At 37.9% G+C, this 23,310-nt stretch overlaps 1 protein-coding gene across 4 annotated transcripts; it reads left to right on the top strand.

The window, feature by feature from the left end:
• The first annotated feature begins 1,495 nt into the window (after positions 1-1,495).
• Positions 1,496-19,215, top strand: LOC127796752 (uncharacterized). 4 transcript variants are annotated; one of them, XM_052329114.1, is made up of 3 exons: positions 1,496-1,695; positions 13,308-18,750; positions 18,852-19,215. In XM_052329114.1, the coding sequence occupies exon 2, from the start codon at positions 17,565-17,567 to the stop codon at positions 18,726-18,728; it is 1,164 nt and encodes a 387-aa protein (XP_052185074.1). In that variant the 5' UTR covers positions 1,496-1,695; positions 13,308-17,564; the 3' UTR covers positions 18,729-18,750; positions 18,852-19,215. The 4 variants fall into 4 exon arrangements, with proteins under 4 accessions (XP_052185074.1, XP_052185075.1, XP_052185076.1 ...); XM_052329115.1 differs by having other exon boundaries at positions 13,308-13,374; positions 17,543-19,215; XM_052329116.1 differs by having other exon boundaries at positions 13,308-13,374; positions 17,556-19,215.
• The last annotated feature ends 4,095 nt before the right edge of the window (positions 19,216-23,310 follow it).

Genomic DNA, 23,310 nt, shown 5'->3' on the forward strand with positions numbered 1-23,310 from the left:
AATAGTCAATTGACTCATGCACTAGACACCATACTGGTCAACCATTTGGATGAAACAATCAACAATTACTGCTAACCTGTAACAAAATTGAATGCAAAACACGTTTGAAACATACACACAATACACAAAACACATGCATAGGATGAAAAATACTGAGTTGAGGCTCTGATACCACTTAAAGGAAATAGGGGACTGAGGCCAAAAACCAACTCTTAGTGGATCAATGTAAAGGTATGCAGATTTTTGAAGCATTTTTCAAAACGAAACATGCACAACAAAATCCCAAAAATAACCCTTGTAAGACACAGTATTAATCATCCATATGCATCCATAAAAGAAAACATTCATAAGGGGTTTAGCAGTATACCTCCATAGACGTTTTTCGAGTGCCGATTGTCCAATGAACCTCATTCTCTTTGTTGCCAAATCTGCTCCCACAAACTTGCACCTTGGGTGACCAGCCCACCTCCTCAAGTGTGGAGGACCTAGTTGGTCCATGCTTGAGATGCCTCGAAAGCCTTCATCGGAGCCATGCTAGGACTTTCTCGATGAAAATGGACTGAAGCTATTCTAGGGTTTCTTTTGGTTGCAACGTAGTTGTCCAATAGCCTAATCTCAATGGCAGATGAAGAAAGAGAAGCTGAGGCTAAGCATGGAGCTAGAAGAAGCAGAAGGCCTTAACAATGGTGGAATGAGAAGAAGCAATGAAACAATAAAGCAAGAAGAAGAAAAGAATTGCCAAGAATCTCTTAGCCATCTCAAATTAGCTCTCCCTTTTTCTTCTCTACTAAACATTCACGTGGCCAACCATTCCTCCAAATCTATCTTATAATCATTTGTATTAGAGCATTTAATGCTGTGATACGACAAAACATCGGAGCAGAAAAGAGGCAAATGGTTGACGGCATGATAGGACCAATTCTGCCAACAATGCTCAAACTTTGCCATATTGCACTTAGTCTCTGCTATTAACTCTTTAATACCCTTTTCACTAACTTTTAATGGAAACAAGGCTTCCGTTAACTCTTAACAGTATACCTCGCTAACTCTTAATTGTGTGTCTCGATAACTCTTAGTGGTCTCTCATATCTATAGATCCATATAACTAACTCTTAGCTTCAATTGATATCACTAACTCTTAATAACGAAGAACTGGGGCAGCTCAAGCCTCACGAGAATTAATATATGTAATTTTTTCCATCTTTAACCAGCATTCATGCCTGGGAAAACGTATTTCTAATATTTTGAGTTTATTATGAAACGATTTAGAAACGTTTTTTAAATTATAGGAAGAAACCAAAAAACGTTTTTGAATATTTTTAAAGTTTCAAAAATAAAAAAATATTTTAAAAATATGGAATTACCGTCTCGGATCACCCGTGCATATTGTAGGGAGAAGGGCCAGCCAGAATTTGCTCTTAACCAGGGTTCGTTAACCAGAGTTAAGAAAAACTTTCGCAGAAGGACGACAAACATATATACGATACATCGAGGGCACACATTGAGGTAATAGAGGCGAGGGAGAAAGGGTTTGCTTGGCTTGGGTGAGAGCTTGCAGAGGACCACCACTCCGATCCAATTCTCTAGCCGTTTCAGCCTTCTGATTCGGATTGCTTTGCGCCTTTGAATCTCTCGACGAACGTTTCGCGTCCGTTTCAGGAGGAGTCGCCGTCGTCTCACAGATCTCGCAGTCTGGTAAGTTCAGCGCCTCGATTTCTTGCGGTTTCAGAGTGCCGTCTTTTAATTATGTCGTTAATTAGCTTGGTTCCGATTTCGATCGGGCCGGTAAATGTCGGTCGGGTCTTAGTCGGTGTTGAGATCGATCCGGTTTGGTTTGTTCTTAATCTTCACCGATTGTGGGGGGTTTAGTTGGGTTTTCTTGGATTTGGTTCAGATCTCATCCCAATTGCTGAGATTTGTTGTTAATCAAGCATGTACGGAGAGATTACATTTTGTTTCTCTCGGTGTCTTCTTTTTCCGTCCGGATCTTTGACGGGATATTTGGTTTCTCTTTCATTTTGTATGGATTTGAACGGTAATATTGTAGGACCCCCACCCGGATCCCCCAGCCAAGCGGAAGAACCTGGTGGGTGGCCCCGAAGAAGGAAAAAAATAAAGAAACCAAAGGGAAGGACAGACCTGTCATGTATGCACACCTGGTTCACATATACCTAATAATGAATCTGACAACGGAAACATAACCACAACCTAAGCATGCATAGCAAAACCCAACTAGCCCACAGGGCTATAGGGTTTATATACATACAAGCCAACTAAAAAACAACTCAAAAGAAACAATAATCCTGTCATATAACTTTGCCCCCATGGTAAGATCAATACAAACTGTTCTGTACACCGTCTGCCTAGGTAGGCCTAGCACCACTAGACTCATCCCCAACGTTGCCTTTGCCTTTGTCTTTACTTGGAATGAAGAGAAACAAGAGCGAGTCACAAGACTCAACAAGCATATAAGAAAGAAAGGATGACAAGAGTAAGGGAGTTAAAGATTACTCGCAACCAAGTGCAAAACTCATGCAAAGCATAACAACCAATCATATATGAAATAATAGGTACCAACCGCATAACAAAGATATGCACATACCGGATCTTGGGGCTCAAATAAAATGCATTAGCATCCAAGTCCATAACACAAACCTGCTACTACCCTTAAGGCAAGCTGTACTTGTAACTTGAGCTGAAGCTCGCTCGAGTGGGAGCGACCAACACCCATAACTTGAGTTGAAACTCGCTCGGCACGCTAAAACGTCCATGAACATAAACTCAATTTGGATTACTCAACATCATACAACTGTAATACTAGAACTGGCATCAAGAACCATACAAATGTATAACAAATAAGGGTGGTGGCGTAGTAGGCCATAACGTGATACAAAGCCCCCATAAGCCATGTATCATGCCAAGCCTCGCCCATATAGGAAATTACATGCTGAATGCTTGTGTTAGCCTAGGTATTAAATCAACCTAGCATGCCCGTGTCTAAGCACACAAGTCACATGTAACCCCCAAATGTATAATCTCGAACCCTTGCATGCATTTGGGATGACAAAATATGGAAAATCACATAAGCACATGCATTGTTCTCTCGGCCACAATATCAACCTCCCTGCAAGCATATAAAATAACATAGTATGGGAGGCCACAAAAACCATATCCACTATCCACACGGTAACCTATCTTCATTCCATAAGAAATTAGAGAGGGACACTAACTCTTCGTGGCTACTAGAATAAAACCCAACCGAGCCACTCCAACCAGAAAATACCAACATGCAAAATGCCCAAAACTCGGCTCCTAAAAATAATCAAATTGACTGAAGATTAACAAGAACAGAGGGAGCAGAAGCTCACATGTGGAAGGAGAAAGGGAAGAACTTGTACTAGGAGGAGAAGAGGAGAAAGAACTTGCCTGAAATGAGAATAAAACCGACTCCAGAAGCCAAGCCCAACCCTTTCTTCTTCTTCTTTCTCTTCTTCTTCTTTCTTCTCATTGCTCTCGACCAACTCTTTGTAAATATTCCCCTTCTCCCGACTCTTCCTTGATATATATATATATATATATATATGGAGCAAAGGGAAGTGGAGGAAAACAAGTGGCAAGAATGGAGAAAAAGTTCCTGACATGTCCCCTGAATATTCGAATTCGGAGTCGAGAAAATGGCATGCGAATTGATGATAGTGGAGGACATCCGAATACAATAAGAAAACATCAGGATATAATGGCTTGATGATTGTGAGAGCCATCCGGATATGGTAAGGAACATTCAGATGCAAGAAACACAATTGAGCAAAGGGTATGTGAGTGATATTCGGATGTGCTAAGGGGATATCTGAATGTGAAGAGTCTCATTTGGATGTGAAACAAACCATCCGAATGCTAGAGACATCAAGCAAAAAGGCATATCTGAATGTGCCTTATCCCATTCGAATGCATGAGGCATTAAATGAAAAATGGAGATTTTGGACAGATTCAACATATCTTCGTATTCTGGGCATAACTCTCTTGTCCGAGCTTCGATTGAGATGATTCAAGATGTTATGAAACGACAAGAGAATGATCTACAACTTTCATGTTTTGAGTTTTGAGAGATTCGCGCTGCATTATGGTCGAAATCGGGCTGCAAGGGGAAATCGAATTCCTAAAACATGGGGCATCCGAATGCCTTTGCTCATATCCGAATTCCTTAAGCCATATCCGGATGTCTCACCCCACATCCGGATGTCACTCACAAAAACTCAAAGAAGACATTTGAATATGCCAGCCTTTCATTTGAATACAAAACTCAAAGCTAAAGGCACATCTGGATATCTCATATGCCATCCGAATGTAAGACACAAGAGCCACGAGGCACATTCGAATACCTCATATGCCATCCGAATAAGGCCCAAAACTCACACATCCGAATGCCTAGGTCCTCATTCGAATACCCTAGCCTATGTTCGGATATCTATGCTACAATTCTCACATACATTCAGACACAACCCCAAAATCTAGCTTAATCACTTAGCTTACACGCTTAATCATTATCCAACACGACCATACTCTAACCATTAATCATAACAAGATCAAATTAGCACCAAGGCATGCAAAATCATACCTGAGTCTCAACGACGAGTCGTTACAAATATTGAGTCATGTTAGTTGTTTATTAATGAAGCATATGTTGAGGGATTGTATTTGCTTCCTTTCTAAAAGTTTATGTACTGTATCCAAATTTACAGGATAATTAGATTTATTATCTGCCTTTTAAAATTGATAGACTTAGATGCTATTTGCTTGCAAGAAGGCTAGAGTCTAGTTTGTATTCACTGGATTCAGCCAGTATTGGATATTCCGTGGACATCTTTTCATTGATTTTCATTCATTTTGGTTATTAAGGTCTAAACAATTTGATCCATTGTCTTGCTTTTTTGTCATTTCCTTGTTAGATGCCTCATTTGTAGTCTAGGTTGCATGAAAATGGAAACGGGAAACGGGAAACGGATGCGATACGAAATGGAAATGGAAAAATATTATTTTTTAAAAACATAGGAAACGGAAACGCAGTGGAAACGTGTGAATAAAAAAATATAGGATTTTTTTTATAGATATAATTTTTAATATACAAAATTATAAAAAATAGTTATTAAATCTAAAAATAAACATAAATTTCGTAATGCATACAAAACAAATATAAACATGAGTTCTATCATCCATAAACTATGACTCATTAATTAAAAACAAATAATAAATTTAAAAAAAATAAAATAATTGAAAATAATACAATTTATAAAAGTTCCTCCACTTCATCAACCAAGTCCAATATCATTTAATCAACACATCAACCAAGATCACACTTCAATTGATTTCCAGCCTAACAACTTGAATCAGTACAATTAAGAGGAATGATGAAGATAGAGAGATGAGAGAGTCATTGAAAGCATAACAGTTGGTGGGTTGGGATGAATAACAAAGTCAGCTCTGCTAAATGTTAAGCATCTATTGGGTTGAAATGAGAGTGGACACATCCCCTTAATTGCCACCAGACAAATTTCACTTTCAAATTAAGGAAACAACAATAATTTAGTTTGTAATCATTCTGAATGAGTTTATTTGATCAAATAGGGGCAGCTTCAAAATTAAGGTGACATGAATCAACAACCCTAGCAAGAAAAGTTTCCCAACTTTCCATCACTCTGAAAGATGTCACACACGGCGATACTCCTCCTAATTTCCTTTCATTGCATTCTGTTATTACTTTCTTTAGATTCTGTTATTTGTTTTAATTTCCAGCTGTATCAGTTGTTAGAAAGAATATTCCAAAAGTAGCCCAGGTGTAAAGGGCGTGAATAGGACAAAATAGGTTGTTATAACTGTTTAGGGAAGGAATCCTTGAGTATGCAGAGGCCTATATATCCTTCGTAGACCTTTGGGTCCATCAACGAGATTATCAATCAACTTCAGATTTCTTTCCTTCCCTCTATTCTCGTCTGCTCTCCCTTGCTATCTCTTCCTTTCTTTCTCTCTACACCATTGACATTGTTCTCATCCTTTGCTTTGGTTAATCCATTGACCGCGTTTGCCTCCACCTCGACAATGTCGTATGATCCCTTTCCCTATTTTCTAGGGTTTCTCTTTCTCGATGTATTGTTTTGTTCGTTTTTTTTTTTCCTATGATGTCACTAGTCACCTTCAGATTCGATTCCGCTTCATAGGATTTTTCCTTGTCCCTTTGGTTTTTGAGGACTAATAGGCATACTTGATGCGAAAACTTAATGCAAATCACAAAACTCACGTGATTGAGAAACTCAAGGTTGTTTTTGTTCCGTAGTGATATCCAAATCATCAAGCAATCCAATTTTTGTTCCTGATAATCAAAGCAAGGTATAATTAAAGATGTATTAAGTGGTTTGAGTGTTGCTTTAAATCACCCAGCAAGGTTTTCGTTTTCTTCACTATGAGATCTATGATTTGATCAATGACAAGTTTCTAGATTGTTTTGCACTATAGAGATATTTGGATGGTCTGTTTTTGGGAATAATCAAATTTCATTTGTTTATTTCACTAAAAGTAGTTTTCTCTTTATCCTGTACTTAATTTGGAAGTTCATCCATGGTGCAACTAATTATCTTGATTGCTTTGTTCTGTCTATCTCTTTTGTTGACAACAACTTTCTAAATTAGTGAGGGAGGTATTTGTCACGACCCTGAGGGTATGTTTGTAATTGGGGAAAATTAGTTAGGTATAAGCTCTTAGAAGGGGTAATAGAAAAGGTTTAAGAGGTTAGGCGGGAAAAGAGAATAACTAACTTGTATAACAGCTAGGTTGTTAGGTTAGTTAGAGGATTGATAACAGCTAGAGGCTCTATAGTAGAGACCCTTGGCAAGATGGAAAGGAGGCAATGAATAATACGGATTATCCTTGCCTTCCTCTCATTCTCCCTGTCTCCCTGTTCTCTCTCTCTCTCTCTCTCTCTCTCTCTCTCTCACTTTTGCTAACTTTCTCTTTTTCTATATTTCCCTCTCTGTCTATCTCTCACTCTCTCTTGTTCTTGCAATTACTGAAATCAATCAGCCCTAATTCAAGGGCTTGACAAAGTGGTATCAGAGCAGGTTGGTTCAGTGGTGGGAAGCAGCAACAGTAGCGGAAGGAACAATCTCGGGGCCCAGTGCGATTGAGGGGTAAGAAGTGATGGTTGAAGGAACACGTCCGAGGCAACTGGAGGTGAGGTTGGAAACCATGGAGTTTGGCATGAATCATACCCAAGAGGCCATGCGCCAAACGAGGGAAGAATTGGCCGAGTGGAAGGAAGTCATGCAAGCGGCATCGGAAAAGCAACAAGAAATAGTCGAAAGATGCCAAGAATCAGTCCAGAGGTGTCAAGAAACTGTGGAACAACAAGGGCAGGGGATCAACAATATGTTAAATATGTTGGCCTCTTTGCCCCAGTTTTGGTTGCCACCGAATTTGTCGCCAAGGCAGGCGTCAGAGTCGATCTTGCCGCATCAGGGCAATCGATCAAGCTGGAAGGAGTTCTAGAGGAGGTGAAGTAGCAGTTAGTTCAAGAAAATCTAGGAAGGAGTGTGCAACTGGTGGTGCACAGCCATGCACCCATGCCAAAGCTGGAGATACCCTTGTTCGAGGGAAAGAGCCCAAGGTGGTGGCTAAGGCAGTGCGAATGATTCTTTCAACTCTACCGAACTCCCGAGGATCAAAAAGTGACTCTTGTGACATCATATTTGAACGAAGTAGCAGATTCTTGGTATCAGGGATGGGTCCGAGACAGAGGGCTGCAAGGGGGTTGGAGAGCTTTCTTAGATGGCCTCTGTGAATGCTTCGGAGAGAAGAAGATGACAGATGTTATTGAAGAATTTAGTAAGCTAAAGTAAGAAGGTACTTTAATGGAGTACCTTGCCCATTTCGAAGATTTGAGATCATTGGTATGTACAGCTTAGCCCAGACTTACCGAATAGTATGTGGTATCAATTTTTGTGAGTGGGTTGAAGGAGGAGCTATGACCCATGGTAAAGATGATGACACCCACATTGGTGAGACAAACTGCAGAAAAAGCGAGGCCGCAAAAAATGACCCTAGAGGCTATTTTTAAGAAGATGAAGTTCCCTAAGAGCCGAGTCTATTGGCGGGGTAGTATGAGAGTGGTAACTCTAGGCCTTTGCTTACATGGCCTAATCAAGAGGCCGCCAAAGCACCTTCCAATAATAATGGCACTAAGGGGAATCTGCTGGAGCAAAGGAGACAACTAGGGTTATGCTTTAGGTGTGAAGACAAATATAGACTCGACCATCAATGTACAGACAACTGATGAATATGGAGGGTTTTGATAGGGAAGGAGCAGGAGAAGTAGAGGATGTTTTCCATGAGGAAGTAGGTGAGTGCAAGGTGATCATTGGGAAAAGATCACAGCTGCATTTTATATAGACTAATAGGTTTGAAGGAAGGGAGCTAGAGGCTGTGAACTTGGCTACACTTCTACTACTTAAAAGGGGAGAACCATGAGAATAAGAAAGAGAGATGGAAGCAGCAAGTATTGAATGCAGGAATTGGTTGAATTGTAGTTGTTGTGGTGAATTCTTGAGGACATGAATTCTTTGAAGGGGTGGGGATTGTCACGACCCTTGGGGTATGTTTGTAATTGGGGAAAATTAGTTTGGTATAAGCTGTTAGGAGGGCTAACAGAAAGGGTTTAAGAGGCTACGTGGGAAAAGGGAATAACTAACTTGTACAATAGCTAAAATGGCTGTCAGTTAGAGGATTGATAACAGTTAGAGGCTCTATAATAGAGACCCTTGGCAAGATGGAAAGGAGGCAATGAATAATACGGATCATCCTTTCCTTCCTCTTGTTCTCCCCCTCTCCCTGTTCTCTCTCACTTTTGCTAACTTTCTCTTTTTCTATCTTTCCCTCTCTGTCTATCTCTCCCTCTATCTCGTTCTCCCAATTACTGAAATCGGTCAGCCCTAATTCAAGGGCTTGACAGTATCCAAGTTTGCTACAATAGCTTCGGTAGATATTGATTTAGAGGATATTCAATTCTATATCAAGTACTTAAGACATCACCTTGATACCATCCGTGGTTTTCTTTTTCAATGCTCATCACATGAAGATGGATTCCGTGTACAATCTTTTCTTATAATCCAGTGCTTCTTTGAATTATTCTGTTGCATGGTTACTTTATGCTTTTATTTGATAGTTTTCTTTTCAATAATCAAGTAGTAGTCTGGAAGTAGATGAATTCAGCAGTTAACATTTGTCTATGCGAGTGGCTTTGTTAAATATGGTTTGGTTTTCTCTGTTGACCAGACAAAAGACTTAATAGATAATACACATGTGCACTGATATTACAATCTTTTCTTGTCTTGCTTTCCACCATAAAAGAGGAAATACCCTTTTGGAAAGCCTTGTAATGGTTCTAAAATTTTATATACAAGGTAGCAACAGCCTTTTGAGATATGTGTTTTTTATGATCATTCTCTGCTGCTCTTCTTCCCTTTGTCTATGCAAGAAGCATACGAATAGAAGAGAGGTTTTTGAGAAGTATACCTTTGCCGTATTCTTCTTTATAAAAATTGTACAATTGATATCTGTCCATAAAGGAGACTGCTTTGCTTATATATTCTTGTCACTTCTAACACGTCATGTCCCTAATAGTAGTATAAGGGCAATATTGTAATAAGGATATATTACTTGTTAGGCTTATAGTTGTATGGCACATGGGCGGATGATGGATGGAGGCTATAAATAAGCCATTGCTATAAAAGAGTGGGCATGCTTGATTGACGAATTGAAATCTCTTATTTCCCTCTCTTTCATTCTCTCAATCTCCCTCCAATTTCTCTCTTATCTCTTTCTTTCCCTCCATGTTTGTTCTCCCTAACTTCCTCCCATCTCTTCCAATCTAACTTCCCAACTCCTAATCACCTCTTAAACCTGTCATGAACCCTAGGGACATGACAATTGGTATCAGGGCACCGTTCCTCGGCGATTTTCTTGTTGATTAATTTCCGACGAAAAACGTGGTTGTTGTGTGACCTGCCGTCCCACACAATGACTCATAATTTGATTTTGATGCAAGGAGGATTGACTCTCAGAATTTGAAGGCTACTAAGAAATTTGGAAGCAGCGGTGATTCCGATAACCCCTGACAGTAAGTTTGAGAAGAAGCCGCGACTGTAGGCTCTGGTCGGCAATTCGATTGCAGGCCTGAGGTACTGAATTTCAGGAGAATTGAAGCAGAGTTGACCAATCCTAGGCTATCGTGATTTCGAAGGTAAAACTGGACCAAGCGATCTTAGTCGTGAGTCCAGAGCTAGTTCGTTGCATGTGAAAGGGCAATTGCTGTAAGGCAATTTCAAACGAAATTCTAGTAAATACTGTTCGAAATTGGAAGACAACTACGCTGGCAATATTGAATTCACTTCAATCGTGAGTAGACAACGGGAAGGAAGGCGTGCATGTGAGTCAGACGAGGAAGGGGTGTTGCGGCCGTTGTCAATTGCGGTCGGTGATTAGGTGTGCGATTCTCCTAGAATTAGAGTCGGAGGCGAGTTAGGTTGTTGCACGCCATTTTTAAGGATCGAGGGAATCACAAGAAGTTGATTCTTGGCGAATCGGTTGCCCGAGGTTGCTACAGTGGCTATCCAGATAGAGACGCTTAAATTCTGAAGCCGAGCCAGGGTCCTTCGGCCATTGGACAGTGATTGGGTGTGGGTTGTGGCCGTCGTAAGTCTTGATTGGTGGCGGCCATTGCAACAAATCTCAGGCTGTTGATTCTTCCTTTCATCGCTGCATAAGCTATAGGCGAATTCTGTTCGGAGAGACGGATTCCTACGGCTTGGTTGTTGTGAGTTTTGACACCCGAGGCTGCTAATTTCCAAGTCGGAAGGCATTTGAGACAAGAATAGGAAGCTTTGGCAACAAGCGAGCCAGGAGGTGGTGCGAGCTGCAGGTGGAGGAAACTAAATTCAGGCACTAATTCCAACAGAAGTTGTTCTCAACTATCAATCCTCGAGGCGATCGATTATCCACCGGCTATCTAAACTCTGATGGCAAATGATATCGGGATGAAGCACAAGGAATCTCAATGGCAGGAGTGTTGGCAAAGATGACAAAGAGGCAAAACAGTACTGGATCTGTAGAATCAGCATTGGAAAAGAAGTTGAATAGTGTTGCCGATCTATTGCAAGAGATCAATCACAGGCGTGAAATTATTGATGAGTTCAAAAATTGGATGAGGGACCAGTGCATGATAATGTTCGCCAGACGGAATCAGGTTAGATTACCTACTTGTTTGCCTTCTAGAGAATATTCTGATTCGATTATTATGGAGACGCTACTAGATCCTACAACTACTCTTTATTGTCCTCGAAGAACTAGAGTAGAACCTAATTCAGTGGGGAATCCTTCTCTCACTCACCCCTGGAATCGAAACCCCGTGGACAAATCTCAATGTCCAAGGCAGGGGGACAAAAATGTTGTTCCAGAATGGAATGTTAAAATGTCTAAGGCAGAAAAAGATGATAAGGAGGGTGTGGTAAAGGAAGCATCACTGCTTCAGGAGTTTCCTAAAATGAAGTTGCCTAAGGAGAAGTCAAGCTTGTGGAAGGCCAAGTCATTGCCTACTTTGGATTCTGGGCAGAAGAAGAAATATTCGGATTTAGGCAGCAATGACAAGAAGGATGACTGCAAAGTCGGGAGTAGTTTTGGCGATGAACAACATTACATAGAGGGAAGTTTAACAATCTGGTGGTTGGGATAGCAGGTATTGATTTCTTTGGAAAAGAAATTCTTGGTAAAGATGGACTAGATGACAATCACGGAAGCCCAAAACAAGAAATGATTGATGCAGTCAATCAGAGAGCAATAAAAGGAGGAGGCAACAAGGGATTTCTGGAATTGGAGATAAACATCTCTGAATCTTTAGAATCTAAAATTGGTCCAGTTGTTCTAAATAAGACACTGGCTCAATCAACGTTGATAAACCACAGTGTTGAAGGGAATTCTGCTGCATTGGTTGAGAAGTTAAAAGTAGAATTACTACCTCAAGATGCAACTACCGAAAGGCTAAGAGAGGAAATGGTGGCAGCATTTGAGGAACTGACCAAGGAAGCTAAAGCCAATCCGTTAGCAGAGCCTGAAGGATCGGATGGTCTTCCGAATCAGAATTCTATTAGAAATGGAATTAATGGTGGAGCTCCTAAGGATACTATGCCATTGCCTATGGTTTCGGATAATGTTGAGGATTCCTTAGCTAACGAGAGGGTGAAGACAACACTAGCAGGAGGAAGTTTTGCAGATCTTAAATGGTGTCACCATGTTGCTGTCATTTCCAAAGGTGCAAACCAGTTTTTTATGTTGGAAGGAATAGAGCAGCATATTCAAAGTTGTGAGGAATCTTGGCAAATGGCTTTAACGAGAGGAAAGCTAAGGAAGATAGATGCAGCAGTCAAAAGCTTGACCATGGAGAACAAAGCTATTGTGGCTTTGTGCATTATTGCTACATATGGCCAATTGGGATTTTTGCCTACTGCAATGACGGATGGGGTGATGACAGAAATTAATGTTGCAGCAACTCCTAGACTCGACATTTCTACATTGTCGCATTTTAAGGCGTTTGCAGATATTGTTGCAAAAAGTGATGAAGAATTAAAGTACATGAGAACCTCTGCAAATCTGTTATGCATACAAAATTTTTTCAAAACTTCTCCATCCAAGCTGTGGAAGAGAAGGAAAAAGGATATGGGAAGCTGTGGAAGTTTGGCATTTCTTGAGGACAAGAAATGTTTCAAGGTGGGGGGAATTGTCATGTCCCTAATAGTAGTATAAGGGCAATATTGTAATAAGGATATATTACTTGTTAGGCTTATAGTTGTATTGCACATGGGTGGATGATGGCTAGAGGCTATAAATAAGCCATTGCTGTAAAAGAGTGGGCATGCTTGAATTGACGAATTGAAATCTCTTATTTCCCTCTCTTGCATTCTCTCAATCTCCCTCCAATTTCTCTCTTATCTCTCTCTTTCTTTCCCTCCCTGTTTGTCCTCCCTAACTTCCTCCCATCTCTTCCGATCTAACTTCCCAATTCCTAATCACCTCTTAAACCTATCATGAACCCTAGGGACATGACAACATAATTTGAAAGATGAAAAAAAGCTGCATTACATTCTATCATTTTATTTTTAGTTTTTTACTTTGAAGGGAGTGGAATTTGTGTTGTTTTTTCTTTGTTTGCTTTTATTATTAGTTTTTATACCATATCTACAATGCTGATGTATCATTCATTTGTCACTCAGGAGTTCAGATCACACGAAGTGGATTGGCTCATTTCAGAGCAAACAGGACTTCATTGATGTTGTTGAGGTATGCTGTTACTAATTTCTTGGAAGCCAGGTGGAGGTGGTTATCCTTATTTTCTTGTGTTGAGTATGCAGTCATTACACGCAAAGTTTGATGTGACATGTTTATCTTTTATGAGAGATTTGTAGATATATCTGGGGGTGGTTATGCAGAAAGGGAAGGGGTGGGTTTGTTCATGAAAAACGTTTGACAACCTGTGAATTAGAGAGATGAGGAAAAATAGGGTTTATTTGTTCTTCAATCAAACACCTTCCCAAAGGATAGGGTAGAAACTAGGTATTTGAGTTACTTCTGACCAAATGACCTTAGCAGAAGCACTTGACAGCATGTAGGGTAAACGGAAAGTAAGCTATAGGCAAGTACCTAGTTTTGTGGCATAGGCGGATCTACATACACTGAAGAAGGGGGCAATCCCCCCTGGGCTTGATGCTTTCTCCAACATGGAATTAACTTGCTGATTACATGGTATGTGACCAAAAAGAAAGAATGCAATTTGCAACCAAACTTGAAAATCTGAAACACAGTTGTGCTTACTTTCAATAAATCAAATGTCATGTTTTACCTTGCTTTGATTACTGGCAACAAAAACTGGATTAGTTGATTGATGATTTGAATATCACTACAGAACACAAACAACCTTGAGTTTCTCAATCATGTGAGTTTGTGATTTGCATTAGGTTTTCGCATCAGGTATGCATATAATATAAGACCTTAGAAACCAAAAGGAGGGATAAGGAAAAATCCTGTGAAGTGGAACTGAATCTGAAGGTGACATCGAGGGGGAAAAAAAACCGAACAAAGCAATACACTGAGAAAGAGAAACCCTAGAGAAAGGGGGGAGGGATCACATCACACGATGTTGTCGGGGTCGAGGCAAATGTGGTCGGTGGATTGACCAAAGCGAGGGATGAGAACTTTGTCAATGGTGTCTTTGATGATGGAATCGACCTCTCTTTTTCGAAAATGTTGTCAACAAATAATTCATTCTTCTTCCCCTCTCACTCTCTTTCTCTGGTTCTTTGATTCTCTCAGCTCAGAGCCGTTGGTATTTTGGAGTATTCAACGACGATTGAGTATTTATCTAAAAAAATAACAAAATCAAGTAAACTGACTTGGACTCAGCTTCTTGTGATTTTTACTTCCATAAAATTAATTTATGTCATGTAATGTTTAAAAATTTATACCAAAATTATCCAATCCCTTACTTTACTGGTTTTACATTACAATTGCATCTATTGGTATTGTTTAAGTCAAATTATACCAATCAGGTATAAGGGTAGAAAAATGTAAATTCATAAAATAGTGGTCTGTCTGAACTTTCAAAGTTTACATTAAGAGATATTAAATAACAGTATGGTTTTCATGTAAATTACTTTAATATTTTTTCTTCTTTCAATGGCTTGCTCTCATTTACTTAACGTGTGTATATATACACACAAGTAAAAGGAAAATAATGATGGTTAATTGCCCAAGCTTTTCCTCAATTTCTTCGATCATTCTCTAGAGATCTCACCCAATTTCAAAGAGCACAAGATTATAATTCAACTGGGAATCTGCAATTTCAGCAAATCCTTCTATCAATGATGTAGCAACAAAGCGTGACCATACTCAATTTCTTTAGAAAAATGACTGTTGTAATTCCCCATCTTTACATCTTACATTTCCTAGGGTTTTGCTATCTCTTATTGATTACTTTCTATTTGGTTGATCTATGAATGATTCAATTGTTCTTGGATGCTGGTCTACATGTCTACCTTTCTACATATGTTCATATTGAGTTAATAAACGGGTTGAATTTAGTTGTTCCACATGGGTTATGGGGTTGGGGTTAGGGATGGGGTTGGGATTTGTTGGGGATTGGTTATGGGGAGGGGGATAGATTGTTCTTTTGTCTGGGGTTGATGCTATGTTTTCTTTCTTTACCCATCCAGGAAGGGTTTTAAAAATTCATTCCAAATAAGAAGTATGCCAGAAATTATCAGGTTCATCCCTGTATTGCTTTTATCACGATCAAAACAAAAATCAGTATGTTTCTTCTCGAGACTTAGACCAGGAGAGAGAATCACCTTGAAGTCTGGATTACTGGTTTTTCTTCATAATTAATTTTGAGTTCTGTCCAAAACAGTTGTTTTATTGGATGTTTGTAGTTATTGACATGGGGATGACCTGAACCTCTTGAGAGGTAGGATTACTGGATGTTTTTGGATATCTATGGGCCATATTTGTTGTGTCCATTGGGGAATGATATACGAGGCCCTATTCTTATGCATAGTGAGTTTGCCTGGGGCTGCTTAAGTCAGTTTGATCTACATAGAGTAACCTTGAATTCACTATCATGTTAAACTGGGAGATATTTGTCTCTAAACTTTGTTAGCTTCCTTTTGCTGTTAACTTCCAGGCTGAGATATAAGCACATGACTTTTGTCTGCAGAATAACTGCAGGTTTTAGGACTCATTGTGACTGTGGCTCAAGATATAACCAATAATTCTTATTCAAGGCTGTACTTATTCAAGACTTATAGGATCGTATATTTCTATTTCGAGTTTAATTTTCATGTGTTAAATCTGATCAGTGTGATAAAGTTTGGAAGCTCCCAGTGCGGAAATATTCTTCTCTGAGTATTCATTTGAGTGGATGATCTGCTTCCAACTTCAAGCTTTATACCCATTGCAGATTTATTATCTTTCCATATAAGCACAAGTGTGATTGGCTTTCATTTTCCTTCAATGCAATATCATTTCATCTCTTAATTGTGGTCTCTGTTCCATATGACTAGTCTTCACTCTTCAGTTTAGCAATTCGTGGTTTCTTTTTTTTCCATACTATTTTTAGATTTCTTTTCCACTCCATGACATTTTAATCTCCAGGATTTATATGCTCTTCCCATTGGGCTCTTGTATAGTGATTGAGCACCATACTGATGGTCCATTTATATCTCAATGGATTTTAACTCATTGTTTTCCTTACTCATGAATGAAAGATGAGAGGGAATGCATAAAACATGACATTTGATTTATTGAAAGTAAGCTTTGCTGTGTTTCAGGTTTTTCAGTTTGGTCACAAATTGCTTTCTTTTCTTTTTGGTCGTATATCATGTAGTCAGGGAGTTGATTCCATGTTGGAAAAAGCATCGAGCAATATGGATGGATGTGTTAACTTTTATTTTAGGACCAATTTTTACTAGGTTTTTGTTTGAGATGTGTGGGATAATTGTCTTCTGAGAATTGTAATATTGCTGAAGTTGGTTATGTTCCTAATACTTTGTTTGGGAGCAAGGTAAGGTAAGGAAGGGAAAGGTTCATAATAGAAAGGAAAAAATAACATAAAAATTGTTACTCACCTCTTATTTTGAAAGAAGGAAATATAAAAAAAATAATAAAATGATAAAGAAGGAAATATAGAAAGGAGGGATGGAGAAGTAAAAGAAATAAAATGATAATTATGGCCTTCACTTGCAAAATAAATTAGTAAAGTGCAAAACTTTTGACTGTAACTACAATGTGTTGTAGCTTATTACTGAGTTGTAAAAAAAACTCAAAAATTGAATTTAATGTCTGGGTCAATTTGATATATATTAGGCATTTAAACAATATATATATATATATATATATAGTAAGCTGTTGAATATACTGCCTTGCAGTTAAAGACAGCTTTTCACATTTCAAACACAAATATATTAGTCCACTAGAGACCACAGTAGTTGATCTTTTGGATTGAAGCAATCTAAATCTGAATAGATTTTAGATTGTATTATTATGTATATTATAATTATTTGGGTCTTTACATAAGATATTTTATGTCAAATTATAAAAGAATAATGAGTGATTCTTTCCCCCTTTATAAGATTTATAATTGTTATAAGATTTGAAATGTTTTAGGCAATGTGGTTGTGATTCGCGAATAAGCTTGTAGGCATTTTTGTACCTTCCGGATGAAATTGGGATCCACCCCCAAACCAATCAAGTAAATGCTAGATTTCATTACCATGAGTTTTGAATCCATTATCGGTTTAAGGCCTGTTGGCTGGTATGACATTAAGTATGCCTAATTGTTTATAGAAAGTTGGGAAAGAGGGAAATCTTGGTGAGTCATTCAAGTGGAAGCATTCTGTGTGTGCTTGCGCTCTACATGAGCTATATGGTTGGTGTTTTAATCCTTCAATGTTTTTAGTGACACATTACAGTGCAATTAGATGGCTAGTAGAAAACGAAGCAAATCAAATGAGACAGATATCAAAGCTCTCCACAAAGAATGGGATGAGGCTTTGTGCCCCATTTGCATGGACCACCCACACAATGCTGTTCTGCTCCTGTGCTCTTCCTATGAGAAGGGATGTAGATCTTACATCTGTGACACAAGTTACAGGCATTCGAATTGCCTTGATCGATTCAAAATCCTCAGAGAAGATAACAAGAGCAGCCTCCCTCTACCCACTTCACTTAGGGGCCAACAAGAAACTTCTACTAGAAACTTGGTTTTAAGAATAACTGACGCAACAGAACCTGATCGGAATGACATTATTAATGAAAGCAACAATGTGCCATCTATTGAATTGACTGGAGGATCGGGTGGGGCTGACCCCACACTTGCAGATCTGCAGTTGGGTAGGAATTTGGAAGTGCAAGGAGAAGGGATTTCTTATGCAGGAGATTCTGAAACCCTGTGGGAAAGAACTAATCTGGAAGCTTCCAGAGGAGAGAATTCATCTGAAATAAAGCTGGACTTGAAATGCCCTTTATGTCGTGGAACTGTAATGGGCTGGAAGGTTGTGGACGAAACTAGAAAGTATCTCGATCTGAAGCCTCGAAATTGTTCCCACGAATCATGTTCATTCTTTGGTAGCTACAGGGAATTGCGTCGACATGCTAGGAGGGTTCACCCAACAGTCCGGCCTTCTGATGTGGACCCATCAAGACAACGGGCCTGGCGTCGCCTTGAGCGCCAGAGAGAATATGCTGACATTGTCAGCTCTATCCGGGCAGCCATGCCAGGCGCTATTGTGCTTGGGGACTATGTTATTGAGAATGGAGATAGGGTAATAGTTGAAAGGGATAGGGCTTCCAGTGAAGTGAATGGCCCGTGGTGGACTTCATTTTTCTTGTTTCAGATGATTGATTCGATGGATGCAGTTTCTGAGCCAAGGGGCGGCAGGTCTAGGGCTTGGTCAAGACACCGCCGCTCAACTGGAACTTCTGCAAGGCGCAGATACCTGTGGGGTGAAAATCTGCTGGGTCTACAAGATGATGAAGATGATGAATCCCTTGTCAATGTATTAAGCGATACTGGTGAAGATGGGTCTCTGATCCCAAGGAGGCGCAGGCGTTTGACACACTCTGGGTCTGATGAAGATCAGTGATGAGAATGTTTATGCAACTCTGGTAAATTTTTATTTTTCTTTTCCTTGGATATGGTATTTGATTTTGCCCACTCTGGAGCATTATTTCAGATTGCTTTTAGCTCACTTGTTCGGTATTTTCAGTGAGAATCATCCAGTTGTGTGCAAGATTGCAGCCTAACAAACAAACAGGGGCCCTTTCCTTGAAGCAAGTTAAGAGCCCTTTTGATATCAGAAGCCCATTGGGGGGTGGGTGGTGTGGGGGTCAGAGCCACAGGTGAAGGGGGAATATGGTTGGAAGTATTTAGGTTTGTTACATACATGTACATCCTTTTTAGTTTTGTTGCATGGTGTTGTGTGATTTCATTTGGCGTGAGTTCACATAAATGCCGTTTGCTGCTCTGCTCTGCTCATGTTGTTTGCATGTAATGGCCTCATAACAACCACTAGTTTCATCTCTTTGTTGTTGTGTTAAGACAACTGACCTTATCATCCACGGGTTTTAGCCCATCGGTTATGAGTTCTTTTTTTTTTTATTTATTATTATTCTTTTATTTAACTTTAATTTATCTTAATTAAGAAGAGTAATTAACATAGTTTATCATGAAAGAGTGTCTCAGCAAAGAATGTATATATATATTTACACTTATAGTAATATTTTGTATTAATATTTTATATTTTATGTTAAAAGTGTATAAAATATTAATTAAAATGTGAAAACTTAGATATTTAAATAGCATTTTACTCTTAGAAGCATCTTCCTTTATATGAAGTCAATAGTGGAATGACTATGCTATGTAAAGCATTCTATTTTATTTTTTTGCCCTTTTGTTAGAAAAAGTGATTTTTTTTATTAAAAAATAATCATTATGTCTCAATAATTAAATTATTAAAAATATTATTTAAATATCTAAATTTAACATTTATAATAATATTTTACATCAATCTTAATATTATAACTTGTCAAATTTAAGTATTTAAAAAAATCTAATCAAACTATACTAAAAAAGGAAATTAAAATAATCACTTCTTTTTTGTTTTTTTTTCATTCAATTTCTCAATTTAGCCAAATGAACGACACAGCTAAACCTGGACTGCTCATCGTCATCGGATGCGAATGATAATGATGACGTGGGCCTCTGTAGTTTATGTTCCCACTAGAATGCTGTGGATGTGAACTCAATTTTTCCTTGAAATCACTGGTTAGCACCTTTAAGACTTCCAGCCAAATAAAACTAACTTTTAAACAGGCAGGGGGGGTTAAATTCAAATTCTTTGAAGTATATTTATTTTCTTCTGCTTTGGTTGGGAGTCAAATTGGGTTGTTGCATTTTAAAAATTATTAAATAAAGTAATATATTTTTAGATTTAAGGTCAAATTGGTCACTGGATTTTTATATTTAAGTATTATATATATATATGTATATATGTTTTTTTTTTCTTTTTATTATAGTTTTTTTTTTTTTTTTACTTTAATAAGATTATTATGATCATGTTAAGAGTATTTTGTAGAAAATAATAGCAAATGACACTTCAATTATGAATTCATTCCAAATATAAATTTATAGAATTCAATTGAATTTCATATTTTAAGTAGTTACCATCATTTCAAGCATAAGAATTATTTATAAATGAATTCTAGTTCATTAAGAATGAATCCAAATCAAAGCATTATTAAAGTATATATTATTATTATTATAACCAATTTGGTTCTCGAGCTAAGTGGAATAATTCATTTGATGCTTTCTCCATAATTTACTAATTCAACTCTCCTGACAAGGTTTAAAAGTAAAATCTCAATTCTCCTACAAACAAACATTTATTATTTCCAAAGTATCTATATATAATGGGATTGATTGGATACATGATAAAAAGAGTTACACCACCTAATAATACCTCTTCATAAGATGTCACAACTAGAAAGTTATGTTATGCCCAATAACACACTATGAACCTTTCCACAGTACTTCCATCCCTTTTGAAAAGCACACTTCCAATAGGTCAGGTCAGCCAAAATGACACGTCATTATTTTATTATTATTTGGTAACAAGTCAAAATTCATTGTCCACTAGAGATTATTTAATAATCTCATCCCTTAAATGTTCCCTCATCAGATACTAACTTCAACTTTCAAAAGATCATTTTAGATTTGCCTCTACCAATTATAGGTAAATTTGGCCCAACTTTTAGTGGACACAAATAATTGAGTCGTCAATGTAATATTATAACTATTTAATTTCAAACTAGCAAAATACATATTTTGAAATAAATATTTTGTAGCCGAATCACTCCACCCCAAAATAACATAGATTTTTTTTTTCTTTTTTCTTTTTACATTTGAATGTTAAGAGATAAAAAATAATCACTGTTTCAGCCCATTTCAATCCAAGCACACATGTAATGATTAATATAATTATCTAAGTAAACAATTAAATTTAAAATTTTATTTACAAAAAAATAATGCAAAACAAGAGTGACTTATTCTTTTATACAATAACCAAATACTTGACTATTTTATGAAAAATATTATTCCAGCTCCAAGTGTGTTAACCACACCCTATTATAATAATATGATCAAATCATATTTTAATAGAGTGTGATTAACAACTCTTTTGATCTCATAATATCTTTTCTAACAATAGATTAATCATTAATTCATTTGTACCTTGTCATCGTTATCTATGGTGGTCATATATATAGCTGAGCATGAGCTGACGCTTGAGATGAGAACCAACATCAGCAATTGGATTTTCCAATAGCAACACATCGTGTTGGATAAAAGGCAAGGCATTCTCGAGTTCGTGTAGGTTGAATATCAAATCGTCTTTGCGATAACTATCCAAATAATCAGGCAATAACAATCCAAAAGCTGATTATTTTTCTCGAATTGCTCCATGTACCATTTGTGCCAGTTCCAGTATACATGAAGCAACCATTGAGGATCATCATTCGCATAAACTAAACCTGTTGGTGCCAGAATTGCCCATCCACGCTAAGAGTCCATGCATGAGGTCTTGCTCCACCTCCTTGAGAGACTCCAACACTTGTTGTTTAGCTTCTTTTCGATGCGTTCAAGAAATAGAAGAGAGCGTGTACGTTGCTTGTGATCCTCCATATATTAATTGGGCTGGGATTAGAGTGGTCTTGGTAACGATATGGCCCCAAAGACACCACTCGGGGCTCATAGGCTTCCTAGCTAGCTTGTTGCTGTTTGAGATAAAGTGGGGGACTCCATGGATGATGCAGGCTCGGGAAGCAGCCACTAATCCCGCTACTCGCTTGATGTTGTCGAGTTTCTCTTGGATGACCACCGCCCAAGGCGACGACTCTTCTTGGCAGATGTCCGTTACGGCGTTACCTATAGTTGCTCTTCTCGATCAGATGTTTCTTTGCTAATTTATATGGTAGGGAAAGGATTTTGTTAACCAAGCAAAGTGTGGCTGTTATGACTAGCTAGTGATGGGTTATTCAATCAGTTACTAGCTAATTCTACACTGACATGTGGATCAGTTTTAAAATTCTTACGTGGAAGATATATACTTGGAGGGTATCCGAATCACCATTTGTCATTACACTCTTCTTTAACCATTAGAAGCATGGTCTTCAAGATGGCTCAACCATATGACTTTGGTATCACTCTTGAACCATACACTAGGGTCTTGTCACAAATAAGGGTCCTAGTAGAAATTTTGCCTATCTCAAATCAGGCCTATATATACCCTAAATTCCTCAAAGTAAACAAGTTTTCGGATCATACTTAACTTGTTAGAAAATTGACTTGTTCTTATATGCAATAATCAAAATACTTGACTATGACCGCGATACTCTTGTGTTAAGTTCTGAAATTACAAAATATACACTTCAATAAGAAATCAAAAAAGTTATATCTATGTGTAGGGCTGTTCAAATTTTGACTTGAATTAGAAAATTGGTCCATATCGACCAATTTGTTTCTTGTTCCACATTTTTTACTTCAACTAGTTTTTAGTTTAATCTTGAATGAAATAAATACCGTGGCTTCAATCTTTTTCAATAAAATCATCACACAGTAAACTAACAAAACCCAAAGCGATGTCTCTTTCCCCTTCAAGTTTACATATTATAGTACCAGCGTGAACATGATCTCCACCAGACAAACGTAATGCTTTAGCTATTATACGAAAGTGCATACCATGATTCTTCTATCGATCAATAACTTCATGCATTGCACGATGGATGTGAAGAAGTAGACCATTATCTCGGCAATAATAAGCCAAGTTAGTATTTGCAGTGAATCTCTTATTAAATAATCATGCAGTACGATAGAAACTCTTAATTCTCTGGCAAATATAGCCCTTTTCATCATTTTTTCACATGTACCTGCAATACCATTCAAGTAATGCCATTTGATTTCACCAATTAAATACAAAAAAATAGAATAAAAAATGAAAAAGTGAAACTCCCTCTAGAAGTTTTATTACACTTTGCAATTCGACAATTAATTTATATATATATATATATATTATTTGGACATTAATTATGATATTTTTAATAATACTCATACATCAATATATCATATATTTATATAAATGTCATTTAAAAGTGTTCAAATAACACTTTGCA

Source organism: Diospyros lotus, chromosome 3 (assembly GCF_014633365.1).
Source record: "Diospyros lotus cultivar Yz01 chromosome 3, ASM1463336v1, whole genome shotgun sequence".
In the NCBI taxonomy this organism is placed as follows: domain Eukaryota; kingdom Viridiplantae; phylum Streptophyta; class Magnoliopsida; order Ericales; family Ebenaceae; genus Diospyros; species Diospyros lotus.

Bases quoted from the DNA above. Each gene is read 5' to 3' on its own strand.
- LOC127796752 (XM_052329114.1), top strand. From the start codon at position 17,565: ATGGCTAGTAGAAAACGAAGCAAATCAAATGAGACAGATATCAAAGCT.